Below are 15,452 nucleotides of genomic sequence, written 5' to 3'. Positions count from 1 at the left end.
AAAACAGAAAAATCTTCACATAACATCGGTCTAGGTAACATGCTAAAACATTATTAACATAACAATGATGATGGTAATTTGGTATTAACAAATTAAAGTGTTATTTTCTTAACAGAACAAACGGAAAACAAAAGAAAAACGACGGGATTATAATATAACACTGTCGCCAGCGCACGGAAAAACTGCATTGTGCAACAAATTGCATCCATCATAACAAATTAATAATTCCACTTCAACGCGTTTGTGTGCAAACCTTGTTGAACGTGTAGTCGGCCGCGTAGTTGTATCATAAGCGTGCGCGCCTTGAAGTCAATGAACTTTACGATCGAATGATTTTGGCGACGGAGTACCTCGCGGTGAGTACCTTTACTGCTACTTCACTGCTGACACATGGGTACACCATGTATGCGGTTACTGTGCAGGTACTTCCGCTGAAGGGCCATTGAAGTACCCCCGACTATGGTGTGCCTATAAGTCACCTACTCGGTGCATCGCAGTTGACTCTTAGGTGACGCATGGCAGAGTATCGATGTAAGTACTTTGCTACGGGGGTATCTACAGTATGGTGGCCGACGCTGGTACTTTGGTGTAGTACCAACGTCGGCCACAAAGGGATTGGGTGCTCGGTAGTAGCAGCGATAGTAGCCGCGAAGTAACATTGCAGCAGAGGTACTACGTCGCCAGGAATTTTGTAGTGAATGTTGACAACAACACATGGATTGGCATGTACATCTATGTGCTATCTACTGAAGATAGCAAATATATAATGCTGACAACAACGCATGGATTGGCATGTACATCTATGTGCTATCTACTGAAGATAGCAAATAATGTTGACAACAACACATGGATTGGCGTGTTCATCTATGTGCTATCTACTGAAGATAGCAAATAATGTTGACAACAACACATGGATTGGCGTGTTCATCTATGTGCTATCTGCTGAAGATAGCAAATATATAATGCTGACAACAACACATGGATTGGCATGTACATCTATGTGCTATCTACTGAAGATAGCAAATAATGTTGACAACAACACATGGATTGGCGTGTTCATCTATGTGCTATCTACTGAAGATAGCAAATAATGTTGACAACAACATATGGTTTGGCCTTTGCATCTTATGTGCTATCTACTGAAGATAGCAAATAATGTTGACAGCAACATATGGTTTGGCCTTTGCATCTTATGTGCTATCTACTGAAGATAGCAAATAATGTTGACAACAACACATGGATTGGCATGTACATCTATGTGCTATCTACTGAAGATAGCAAATAATGTTGACAACAACATATATGGTTTGGCCTTTGCATCTTATGTGCTATCTACTGAAGATAGCAAATAATGTTGACAACAACACATGGATTGGCATGTACATCTATGTGCTATCTACTGAAGATAGCAAATAATGTTGACAACAACATATATGGTTTGGCCTTTGCATCTTATGTGCTATCTACTGAAGATAGCAAATAATGTTGACAACAACACATGGATTGGCATGTACATCTATGTGCTATCTACTGAAGATAGCAAATAATGTTGACAACAACACATGGTTCGGCCTGTGCATCTTATGTGCTATCTACTGAAGATAGAGAATAACGTTGACAACACGTTATAACATGTACATCTATATGATATCTACCGAAGATAGCAAATTGTTATTTTACAAAATAAAATTTGTTACCTGACTTGACTATTGACAGGTTGTACATTGTGGTTTACATATTTCTCCAGAGTAAAGATTTCTCCTCCTCTTCCTCTTCCTCCTCCTCCTCCTCCTCCTCCTGCTGAGTAGTAACACAGCTCCATCTTGTGATGGCATTGGTACGAGGAGAGGGTAATAGACATGACCTAATTTCATGCCTAATCATACACTATTCTCAGGATCCATAAAAGAGGTCTTGCCGCTATGAATAGGGATGACGGGTCCTATCAATTTGGTCATGTCTATGACCCTCTCTTCAAGAATAGGCCACGCTGGGATGGGATGGGGATGTGTCACCACCAGCAGAGAGGATGATGGGAATTCAAACACTCTGAAGAAGTGTTGTAATTTGTATGCTGCCCATGGCATATGGAACTGTCAGATCAAATCAAATTAGTTTTGTAAAATGAATATTCCAAAATGTGATTATCAACCAACCTTATGAATCTGTTCAAGAGACATAACCTTTCAACAAGGCTTTGCCTGGAGCACCGTAGTGGGAGCGCCATCTATCTTAGTCTACGCCTTCGGCGCTCGCAGTCGCGGCTTTGGCGCTCTGTCGCACCTCTGCGTTCGCTGTCATGCCCTCGGCGCTCACCTCCCTAGGATCGCGAGGTCTTTGACAAAGACTACAAGAGACACACAGAATTAATGACAAAGGTTATCGACATGCTATAGCTAATAGCTTTACTAATTCCCATGTTACTACCCATTGTTCTTCCAGCGATGTAAATGAGACCACAACAATGAAGGCACAGCCAACAACAGTTGCAAGGACAACAGCGGTCAAACTGGATGAGATGCTGCCTGCTATTGGCTCAGCAGAAGTTGAACACAGCAACAGCCTGGCTTTATTCTTTATCTTAGTTATCTTAGGTAAGAGTAAGAGTAAATAAGGTTGTATTGTCATATAAAGAAGATGATGTTAAAGGCAAAATGTTGAAGGTAGGTGGTCAGATTGTTATTTGCATACTTATGAATATTAATGAGCTTATTCACTACAGGTAAATTTGTCTGTAATGGGTCACAAATTGGTTCTCACAACGATTCTTGTAAAATTATTCACATGGATCAAAGCTGGTTTTTGTACAAAAGAAAGCGATGACAAAGGAAAAGAAGCAACTAGTTCAGCAGAAGTTGAACACAACAATAGCATGGCATTGTTATTCATTTTAGTTGTCTTGGGCAAGACAAATGCTACAGTGTGTCGATAAGGCTGCGATCACATAGAAGTATACTGTATACGGTTTTTTCAACTTGACTTTTTGAAACCGTGTGTGCCTCAGCTGTCATTGGTACAATGTCCCAAATTTGCCATTCCGGATGTGTGACGTCAAGCGCACATCACAAAATCAGAATTATAACAATAAAATGTTATAAATAATGAATTGAACTTGGCCTCACAGATGTGTGGAATCACATCACACAATCAAAATAATAAATATTCTTAGTCAGTGGGAGTGGTCTAGTTCAGTAGACACATTTTGATTGGACAATCGCAAGATTTGGTGCCGTTTATCAGGCCGTAGACGACCCCACGCCATCATGCGTCTTGATAATGCTTTACACGCTTGTAGAGGTGCGGCGTATGTATTGCGCTGTAATGCGTGAGACTAGTGCGGAATACGCGACGCGCTAGCAATACGCGCAACAGAATACGTGAAGTTGTAAACAAGTTTCGTTCATTTTATAATGAGGGGAGTTTTTATGACGGTAACTTAGTTTTTGCTTTAAAAAAATTGTTTACAGTTATTAAATAATATTTAACTGACTAAGAATGAGACTAAACGATAGGAATTTTTTATTTTGTCTCTCCTCTACCTATGATAGGCGACAGGCAGGTCCAATATTTTTATCGTAGTGGATACGCTGCGCCGCATCCACTACTCAAAATATTGGACCTGCCTGTCGTCTCATCACACGGTAGAGGATAGGCAAAATAAAAATTCCTATCGCTTATTCTCTAAATAAAATATTACAATACAAATAAAAATGTCGTTAACTTTACTGTAGATGTTACACTTTATGTATCTAAGCCCCCCCACCCCCATCGACTGATCCTAGTTTACCAGCCACCCAAAAGATTTTTTTTAAATTTTTCATACCATTTTTGCCACAATTATAAATTGGACACAAAATTGTCAGAGCACATTATATTAATCAAAATAATCTTGTGGCCCATTTTTGCATGGCTGATTAACCCTGGTATCTATTTTGTCATTAATCTTGGGGTGACCATGAACAGATGGAAAAATATAAATTTGAGGTATAAAATTTTACCCATTATTTTTCTCACTTGAATTCGCTAATATACGAACAAATTTAACAAGGATTGATGTGTAACTGAAATTGTGCAAAATGTAATAAAAAGTGTTAATTTATCCTGAAAGCTGCTTAGGTTTGTCCACTTTGAAGTACGAAGTAAAGTATGCAGTAAATTACGTAGTTTCTGCGTGCCGTAATGTCAAAAGGAATTAACACACTGCTAGGCGCACACAAATGAAAGAGCGTCTTAATACGCGACGCACAATTGTGTGTACCGTACCTTACTTCGTACTTCAAAGCACTAACTGTACTGATCAATGCATCTGCGCCCATATTTGGTGAAGATCTATGCAAGAATCAATCATGATTCTGGAAAAGAATGTGATCGGGCAAATTAATTAATTTAAGACTTGGAGAATCTTTACACAAAGATGAAAAAACAAAAGACTTAGAAAACCTTTACACAAAGAAGAAAAATAAAGACTTTGAATATCAACTTTGATTAAGGGAAGGGGTATGAACGTTTGGACAGTATTTATTGTGGGACATTAGAGCACATCAGAGTCAGACATATCAAATTGCATTCTGAATACAAAGAATGTCCTTCTGATATCAAATAATTATGATTTTTTGGAATTCGCAATGTAATACACTTTTTATGGCAAATCATTAAAAATTATATTTTTGATATTTAACAGTACTCGAAGTAAACTTTATAAATCTGATGATTTATACTTGAAGTGTAGGTAGGTGGGATGAATGCCGACGATCAATTGAAAATTTTAACCTTTCGTATTGAAGATATGGATTTTTTCCCCAAAACACCAAAAAAAATAGGTCTTTTTGGGAAAAAAATCCATATCTTCAATAGAAAGGTCAAATTTTCAATTGATCGTTGGCTTTGCCTCCCAGCTACATACACTTTAAGAAATAAAATAAAATTTACTTCGAGCACTGTTATATATAAAAAAATGTGAAAAACATCAAATTTTAATAATTTGTCATAAAATTTGTATTATATCGTGAATTTCAAAAAATGAAAATTATTTGATATCAGAAAGACATTCTGCGTATTTAGAATGCAAATCAATATGTCTGATGTGCTCTCATGTTCCACAAAAAATACTGTCGAAACGCTTAAAACGCTGATTCCAGATCCCTTAACACAAGTTGTTTTATGAGAATCTTTGCGAGTATCAAAATTGTTTATGAGAATCTTTGCGAGTATCAAAATTGTTTATGAGAATCTTTGCGAGTATTAAAATTGTTTGAGAAAAATTGTTTATGAGTATCTTTGTGGGAATCAAAATTGTTTCTGAGAATCTTCGAGAAATACAAAATTGTTTAAATGAGAATCTTTGTGAAAATCAAAATGGTTTATGAGAACCCTAGACTGGCCCCCAGTCTCGGTTCGGTTCCATCTCTGGATAATGTAACAATAAATAATTACGTAATGCCTTATGAAAAAAATGCCAACTCCCCCCTTATTTTCTTCAATGCCAAAAACCCATTCCTCTTCATCCACAAATCGACGCCACTAATTATACCCACCACAGTCAACCATGCATCAATATAGAAATATAGGCCCACTCGTATTATAAGTGAACGCGAAAGTCCATTGAGCGCTGATTCCGAGACTGGTCCAATCTGTTAGAGATCTCACTTCCAAATATTCGTTCAACGAAGCACGGTGATTCCGATGTCAATTACGAAAGCCCCGCCCCAGTTTCAATTCAAATATGGTAGCACAAAGCTATGCCGCGGGATGTGACGCTTAAGATCGGATGGGACACTTGTCAACAACTGAGAGGTATTGAGCTCAAGTGGCACGCGTCTGATAGACCCATGGTACGCAAGTAATAATAAAAGGCAACCACTCGACTCGGACTTAGGCCTATTGTCCATATTGCGTACATTATCGCGTGCGGTTTGCAAATGTTTGCACATTATTTAGCTAGGAAGCCTTTTCAAATATCCCCGCTGCCAAGCTGCGTTGATTGGTCGGATACAATATCGTTGTTTAGTCGCTACACAAACGTTAATGTAGTGAAAACATGGACGTGGTATATAGAAAGATTGCGTGACTCCAAATCAGAAAAGTGAACTTCCAGCAGTTTGTGGGAGCTGGAAGTCAAATTGCCTACAGACTGGGAGGGTCCGTGTATTGGGTTGATTTTTAATGCTATGTAATCTACATTACCAGTCGTTCTCCACGGACCCGAGGGAGGGTCTATGAGAACCCCAGCTTCCCATATCATTTTCAGGAAAACAACTTTGTTTTGGTTTATATAAAATATACATGATGTATTGTGTTACTGGTTGCAGATATTTGTGTACACTATTGTAGATCCCACATAATATACAGTAGATTATGTTTGAAAATTTTATGTAATTAATTTCCCAATGTCATATGATATCTGTAAAAATATATTTTTACGGAATTAGTCGGTTTTCTTCATTGCCCTAATAGTGTACTTTTAAAACACTATTATGCAAGCAATTCACCTACCGCCATGTATGGAGGTAAATATAAGGCCATGTTTAAAAAGCAAATATCATATACGTGATGCATTTAAATTGCCTATTGTTTGATTCAGAAATGCAAACTTCTGCAATATTGTATTTTGCATATGTGTATCCGCTAATAAGGCGACAAATTAATAAATTGGCATGTATCATTTTGGTAATGTAGAGAGGATGAGATTAAAATTTGAGCACAAAATAATTTTTTTCAATGTTAATTAGTTTATTCTATCAGTCTCCTGTGGACATACATTTTCTAGCTAATTGAAAACTTAAATTGTCATGAATTAATGAGGAATGTTTTTTTCTGGCACAATGTTAATTTAGCATTATAAGTAATTTTGATCTTTTCCAACATTGCTTGAGGAAATCAAAAATGTAAGATTCTGAGGGATAAACCACAAAAAAAGGCTTGAATTTGATCCTTGTTCTCTAATAAACTTATTTCTTAATAAAGTTTTTGCTAAGTATTCCAATTGTTTTAATTTTTTGAAAAATCTATAAAAAAATCTCATTAATCCCAGGAAATGAGGCGGGAGGGGATGAGAAACAAATTTCATACAGCCTTACCAATACCACTTTCTGAAGGAATCTGGCATATGTCCTCTTATATTGCATGTATACACTCTTAGGCCTAAAAAAATTGTTTGATTGGCGTAACCCAACCTACCCTAAAATTAGGCCCGACCTTAAGGGCTGGGGTATGAACATTTGGACAGTATTTATTGTGGGACATTAGAGCACATCAGACATATCGAATTGCATTCTGAATACGAAGAATGTCATTCTGATATCAAATAATTTTGATTTTTTGAAATTCGCAATTTAATACACATTTTATGGCAAATCATTAAAATTGATATTTTTGATATTTAACAGTACTCAAAGTAAACTTTATAAATCTGATGATTTATACTTAAAGTGTATGTAGGTGGGATGAAAACTGACGATCAATTGAAAATTTTGACCTTTCATTATTGAAGATATGGATTTTTTTCCCAAAACACCAAAAAGAATTAGGTCTTTTTGGGAAAAAATCCATATCTTCAATATGAAAGGTCAAAATTTTCAATTGACCGTCGGCTTTTCCTCCCAGCTACATACACTTTAAGAATATATCATTAGATTTATATAATTTACTTCGAGGACTGTTATATATCAAAATTTGAAAAATATCAAATTTTTATAATTTGTCATAAAATTTGTATTATATTGTGATTTTCAAAAATGAAAATTATTTGATATCAGAAAGACATGCTTCAGTATTCAGAATGCAATTCGATAGGTCCGAGGTGCTCTCATGTCCCACAAAAATACTGTCAAACTTATAATAAACGCTCATTCTAGATCCCTTAACTTGTTATATTTGTTTTTACCAAAAAAAAATAATAAAATTTAAAAAAATAAATAAAAATAAATAAATTTAAAAAAAAACAGAAGAAAAAAGTTCCTTTATCAAATGAAATTTACAGCTTAAAAAGTGAAAAAAAAAAAATCCCGACCTATCTACCTAAAAAATTTTTATGTTATGCCAATCAAACAATATTTTTTAGGCCTTATGCACTATCCATTTAGTAATCAAAAAAATTCAAACCATTTCATTTTCAACTATAAGGGTTTTGGTTAGGGTTAGCAAGATAAAAGAAACTTATAAAAACTAGATGGCATGGCTAAGGATTAGGACACCAAATACTGTACAAATATTGGAATGACATGTCCATTACAGTGTATATTGCTGATGAGTCTATGAAAACACAATGTCAATGTCGGTGTCTCGAGATTTCAGCAGCTGGGTACCATCTCACATTCCTGGGAGTCATTGGCCTTAAATTGATCTTGAGCAAAGAATATCATAGGATTTGAAAATGGCAATGACCATTATTGACCATCTACTAAGTATTTAGGTTTGGATAGTAATAGGCTTCAGGTTTATTATATTACTATGGGATTAATAAAAAGTTTTAAATAGGGTTGCTGCTACAAAATGCAATTGCATTAATTAGAATTTGTGTTGTGGTGTAAATCGCAAATACAAAATTTGTATATAAGGCGACGAAAAAAGAAAACCCTGTTCGACAGGCCCGACCGACCTAGATTGAACAAATTGGGAACAAAATTGTTCCTGTACAAATGAATGCCGACCCAAATTTCGGAAATTTCAGGAACAATTTTTTTTTTTTTGTATTTTCTCAAATTGCAAATTATTTACAGATTTTAATGATGTTTTGGGTAATTAAAAAAAAAAAAAGGCAGACCGACCAACCCTACTTCAAAGGTCTGTCCGCCGTAGAACAGGGTTTCTTTTTTTCGTCGCCTAAAGTAAAAAACAATTTTAAATAAATATTTTTTTAACTCGCCAAATCTGCAAAAAAGAAATTAAAAATAGCCAAAAAGAAAGAAAAAAGACTCGCATGTTTTTGCATTTTTGGAAAATCGAGGTGCGTATTTTGGCCTCCAAAATCGCATGTTTTTGGCAGGCCTAGTTTAAAATATGAACATTAGATAAGTCCATATTTTTTAATCTTGGTTGAACTTGTATCAAGAGTGTCGAAAGTGACCCTGAAAGTGACCCTAAACAGGACTAAAAATGATGATCCTCATGTGGGATTGTAGGATCAATTTCCTAAAATTGACACTTTTCACACAAAAAAATTTGTATGAATTAGAGATTCACAATTTTTCACTCTAGTTCAGCATTTAACAGATTTAACAGTGGCATTGTCTATCTTTAGCACAAATGATATGACTGAAAAGATTTTGGAACCAATCGAATCATGCAAATGAGTCATTTATATTAAATGCTTCACTACCTTTGTATGTCAACAGCTTGTATGTTTCACATTGACTGATATCAAGCCATTCAAATTACAATTAAGGGCCTACAAATGTAGCATCATGCCCTGCAGTGTCTGAACAAAAATGGAGGTTGTCCATTACCTAAGCATAGATTCTACTTTTCCTTAAAATATTTCAGTTGTCATTAAAATTGTGATATTTTTGGGTGCAAAAAAAATCAAATTTGTTTGATGGTTTTTGCTCTGGCAAATCCATCGCTAAGAATGAGAAAACCTGCTAGCTTCCAAATTCATCATTCTGATCAACTGGCACCATTTGTAATGATAATTATTCAGAACTGAGCATGCTGAACAAGTGGACATCACAGCATATGGTGTGTTGATGATGTAAATGACATTTACACATAACATGTCAAATTTTTATGTCCAGTTTTATTTATTTTATTCATTTATTTATTTTAATCATGATTTTGGAGGTTAAATAATATAACGGTTGTACATCGGACAAGCGCATCTGATCATGGCTGTCCCCAGTGATATTTGACAGCGGACAACAAGAGGATAAGTGCTTATTTGGAACACCATTGCCTTGTATGCTAGCTGCTCTACAACTGGGAAATGGTCAAAGCTGCACAAAATGTCTTGCAAAATGACTTTAAAGCATGCATGCTTTTCTGCCATTTAAACATTGCAAATCTGCATGTTAATGTGAAACACAAGTGCTGACTTCTTGCATTTGTTTTTTACACATGGATTCCTAGTTAGTCTCTCATGTATGATGATTATATACCATCAATCCAATTTTGTTACCAAATGTTAATACATTTGTCAAATTCTAAATGATTGTTCCAAAATTGCCAAAATCCAAATCGGGATAAGATAATTTTACATGTGGATCTTCAAACATGTACATTGTAGCACAGTCAGATGTATAACAGATTTGCTTTATATCATGAAATTAAAAAACAAGCTGTCGTTAACGTTAAGTTTAATTGGCCACAATAAAAAAACAGTGTTATAAAAATAGTGTAGGAAGGAATAAAGTTGTTAAAATGGGAAAAAATATTGATATAAACAGTATGAATGACAATAAAAACTGCACTAAAAATGCATGCTGGGACGGGGATTTCCCCACATTTTCTTCTGTGACATGCTTTATGTCGGTGCCAATTTAGGCTTTTTAGCATTTGCGTGTGTGACGCCATCTTAAGCGATCCAAATTTAGCGCATTACTGGAGTTGCACCACAGAATTTGCATAAACAATCAAACAGACAAATGGCGGTTTGTAACCTGTGGTATTTACAATTTGTTCTACCACTGAACACATACTAAATCACTAAAATCAGACTAAATAGTATTGTGAATTGGTTTGTATATGAAAACTGTGTTTGGTGCGTATGTCATTGAATCCCAGGTACATTCTGCAAGTGGGAACGATCTGTCTCACATTGGCCAAGAATTCACTCGTCAGGGCGAATTCTCGGAAAAACCCTACACTTTTAGCCTTGTCTTTACAATGTTATTTTTTTTACTATTTCAGGGTTGTCTATCTTACTGGTGCATCTTCTCATCAAGACCAAGTTCCATTATCTTCCTGAGAGCATCGCTGTTGTATGTCTGGGTGTGTTTCTTGGCCTTGTCTCACTGCTCCTGAAAACCAGCAAAATTGATCATGATTTCACGGTAGGTTATCTCGAAAAAGATGTCAAAACCAAGTTTTATATATCTTCTTGGGTATAACATTGCACATAGCTGTGTTTTAAATCAACTTTCTCACATTGCTGGTGATGGTTTTCCCATCAGGAGCATCAACTGAAGATTAGGCAACAAAAATAAATGGCATGACCCTAACTTGTAAAGTCCATCCGCTCGTAGAATAGGGTGTTTTTTTCGTCACTTCAGTGACTAATTCTCAATTGTTTGCTGTTACTAATTGTCCAAACAAAAACGTGAGTAGATTATTGGACTTGTAAACACAATTTACTGTATGATGTAAAGCCACAGATCCTGGTTTTCCAGTGTTTCACATGGGGCTATTCCAGTTGAAATCCATACACCCCTTATGGAAAATGTAACCTTAATATCCCAGACAGGGGGTTTAGATTTCAAATAGGGTTACCTGAATGGGTGACTCCATTTGCAATTCACACACCCTGTGTGGAGGATTAAGGTCATATCTTCCATAGGGGGTGTATGGATTTCAACTAGAATAACCCATTGCTGTTCAAACCAATGCAGCATCATTGCTATTTTTAAGATAAAACATTAGAATCATGCTTTTACATTAAAATGCTACAGATGTGACATGCAATTAGAACCCCAGTGTTTCAGCTTTCATTAATTAATAAAGATTTTACTACATGTTCAACAAAACTGGTACAATTTAGAATTGGGGGTTTTGTATGGTGAGGGGCCTCCTGTAAATGTTGTGATTTTTAGCCACATCAACCAGATGTAGCTGTAATCTTATATGAAAATCCCTGCTTCATATGAAAAAGAATCTGTGAAAACAACAGCTTTTTATTCTTGTTGTTGTCATTATATAGCCGTAAATGCCAAATTTATAAACAAAAAATTGTGACCTAAACAGCTGTTGCAAATTAAGCAGTTATTGCTGGTGTGAATTAATATTCAGATAATTTTGATGGAAATATTTCAAATTATTATGACATTATTATTAATTACTATCACAGGTTCCATTGTTTTTATTGCTTTTTTCACTGTGATTATATTGAAATGTTCCATCATAGACCCTGGAAATATTTCCAGGGTCTATGGTTCCATGATTAGTTTTAGATCAACAACATATAAATTACCAGTTGTATTTTTTGTGTTTTAAAAAAGGATCAACTACCAATTGTGATTTGTACAAAACAATAATAATAGTAGTATACCCATTAGATTTAAAATTAGTTCCATCACTGTAGCAGTGAGTGATTGCTTGTTGGCAAATAAGCTTCATCATCTTTGTTCAGAATTAAGAACTTAATTTGACCATTCTGTAATAAGGAGTTGTTGAGAACTTTTCTAAATTACAACTGTTTTCAGCCACTTTGTACTTTCATTATGAGATTGTATTAAATATCCGAGTTAAAGCCTTGAATAGTAAACTATGAGAGTAGCCCTGTCTGTGACACAATTGGATCCAAGTCTAAATTGTCACATAAAATAGTGAAACACATGCATTTTTTGGTAACTGCCTGAATTTCCTTCTTCAAATGTGAGAACTTGTTGTAATAATCAAATTTTGTATGAGTGACACACAAACAGCCAAACATGGCATAGTCTAGATTCTCCTAGCAGAGAAATACAACAATTTAATGCTTTTGGGTGACCATTTATGTCAAGCACTTGCTCTGTATGGTTCACCCACTTTCAGATCAAATAATTCGTTTTTCATTATTGCTTGTGTTTATATTTTGATTTGTTGGTAAAATAAACTGAAACTGACACCAGAATACTGAAATGTGTTTCTATTTCTATTTTTAACAGTATAACATTTTTAAAAATTCAGTACCTTATTTTATTATTCTCACAGATTTTTCAAATAATTAATATTCTTATCAACATTGTGTTTGTATTTGTAGCAAGATGAGATCCTGGATCCAAACATGTTTTTCTTGATTCTCCTACCACCCATCATATTTGAATCTGGTTATTCATTACACAAGGTAAGTTGGATATTACCACTTGCTATTGCTTTCAATCTTGTCTTATGAAAATGAGAACAAGAGATTGGAAAGAAAGAAAGAAAAAAGAGGGGAGGGAAGGAAGGAAGGAAGGAAGGAAAGAAGGAAAGAAAGAGATTATGAGAGTGAGACAGATTTTTAAGAGAGTGGGAGAAAGAAAAGGATATAATAGGGATACATGTTTGGGAGAGAGGGAAAAGGGAAAAATGAGAGGGATATTTGGAGAGAAAGGATGAGAGAGACCAGGCAGACAGGAAGGGGAGAGAGGGAGAATTGAGGGAGAGACAGAATGATACAGACAGTGGCATAACATGGCATCCCCTCCCCTGTGACAGATTTTCCCCTAGCTGCCCCCTCAATTGCAAAAAGTCTAGTTATGACACTGCAGACAGAGATAGGGAAGGAAATAGTAGTGAAAGTGGAAGGGGAAGAGAAACCTTTACAAATTCTTTTACAAAAATTCATGCACTACGAAATGTTCTGTGCGTATTATTTGAACAAGATCAGATATTCTATTCAATTCAATTCAATTCAATTCAATTCAATTCAATTCAATTCAATTCAATTCAAGTTTATTTGGTTTCTTCTCACATACAAAATATTATTATATACAGATAATCAAATACATTTTAAGTTATATGAGATGTGGATGCCATCAAGAACGCTGAGCGTGTGGCTGATGGCACATGTATGCTTCACTATGCGAACATACTACACAAGTACTATCATGCCTGAAAGGAATTTGGCATTTTAGGCCTACTTTATTTTGCTCCTTCTTTGTGACTGTTACACTTACACTTAACACCTATTCATATGTGCTTTCCTCCACAGGGTAACTTCTTTCAAAACATAGGATCTATTTGTGTATTTGCTGTATTTGGTACGATAATCTCAGCTATGATAGTAGGAGGCGGTGTCTATTTGCTTGGGCAGGTAAGTGGGTGGCTTCAAATGTGACATCAAAGCTTTCACGTATCCATTTCGGGATTGTTGTTAATTTTTAATGCCAAAGATTCTTAATACTTAATATACAGTGTTCCGCAAAATTCTTTAGGTCAGAAATTGTTGATGCTACTGTGCATCCTTGAAGCATGTGCATTGATGTAATGCCTGTAAGTGCATGGCCATTTTGGGTATAATGGTGGCGGGGTTGAAATTGTCAATTGAAAGGGTCGAAAATTGAAAACAAACAAACACAATAAGCAAATATCTGTTTGGAGGTGGAGCTTCATTTGAGGGGATTGGCGGCTTATTTGTGGTGAGCAAGCCCCTCAACATGCTCAAAGCCCTCATAAAAGCTCATGGAAACCACACTGATTGAAATTACAAATGTGTACAGGGCTTATAATCTGAGAGTGTATAATTCTGAATTCCTAAAGACTTTCAAATTACATATTTTTTGAATCATGATATATGATCATCTGTTCCATTTGGTTACTGAATTCATGTCTTTCCGCACATTAATGTTGGATCTAAAAAGTGTAGCATCTGTTAAGAGTGTAGCATCTGTTTAGAGTGTAGCAATAGCTCAACTCCCCACTTTTCCTAAATCAAAATTGAAAATTTAGCATCGAAAAAAATATTTCGGTCATAAACAACAACAAAACTTTATGCCTGAGATATGTTTCCAGGCATGAAGGAAAAAGTGGTGGTATGAAAGAAGAATCGGTAGCGTGATGGCGTGCTACCTGAGAATACATGCTTTTCAATGGGCCATTTCTAATATATGCTGGAGCAATTGAATTCAAAATTTGGGATTAAAATGTTCAGGTGATAGGCTTCCATCTGTATGGTAGATAATGCTCTGTTGCATGAAATGTAGGAAGCAATTTAAGACTTCTACGCTACTCAAATTTCACTCACCGGAGCGCTTTCACTGGGTCAACCGGCGTCTTTAGCGGATGTTATTGCTCTGAAGATTTGTTGTTGCTAGTGATGTTATTGGAACACCTCCGATGACGTCACAGATGTAGATGACGTCTAACTTGAAGATGTGGTGGCGCCCCTTGGTTCCGTGGGGTCAGGAGGTTGTCCCAAACAGGGTCTATGTCTAACCCTTTGTCACAGTTCAGTCTGGGTCTTTTAGTTCTGATATGGATGGCTTCCAAGAAATGTGTTCATGAAATAACCATAAATGTTATAAATAGATGCCACTGGGATATATCATGCCATTTGGCAGCCATCAATAATGGCGCTAGGATAACTATAGTCGGAACTCGGAAATATTGATTTTGAGATAAAGCCAAACAAAGGAAATATTTCATGTTGTTTCCTGTTGTTTTGGAAACTCTTTAATTGCTCCTATCTTTGGAACTGGTTATTCAATTTCAATGGGGCTTTCTGCAAAATGCAGCTTTGTAAATGCTTTTTACTATCCTATAAGATACTGAAAATGTAATATTTCTGAGTTCCGACTGATTTTGCTTGATCGCATCACAAATGTGTTGCCCAAGAACACAAC

The 15,452-nt window shown here is 35.7% G+C and overlaps 1 protein-coding gene across 2 annotated transcripts in view; it reads left to right on the top strand.

Moving 5' to 3' along the window:
- LOC140135443 (sodium/hydrogen exchanger 8-like) overlaps positions 1–15,452 on the top strand; it is a 49,954-nt gene that overhangs the window by 9,026 nt on the left and 25,476 nt on the right. For both annotated transcript variants that reach the window (XM_072156938.1, XM_072156939.1), the window contains exons 2-5: positions 2,443–2,594; positions 10,843–10,985; positions 12,890–12,973; positions 13,823–13,924. In XM_072156938.1, coding sequence (XP_072013039.1) covers positions 2,443–2,594; positions 10,843–10,985; positions 12,890–12,973; positions 13,823–13,924 — 481 coding nt within the window. The remainder of the gene's footprint in view (positions 1–2,442; positions 2,595–10,842; positions 10,986–12,889; positions 12,974–13,822; positions 13,925–15,452) is intronic.

This window comes from Amphiura filiformis, chromosome 16 (genome assembly GCF_039555335.1).
Source record: "Amphiura filiformis chromosome 16, Afil_fr2py, whole genome shotgun sequence".
NCBI lineage: Eukaryota > Metazoa > Echinodermata > Ophiuroidea > Amphilepidida > Amphiuridae > Amphiura > Amphiura filiformis.
Note: the sequence above shows the minus strand (reverse complement) of the source record. Positions and strands in the feature narration are given on the sequence as shown.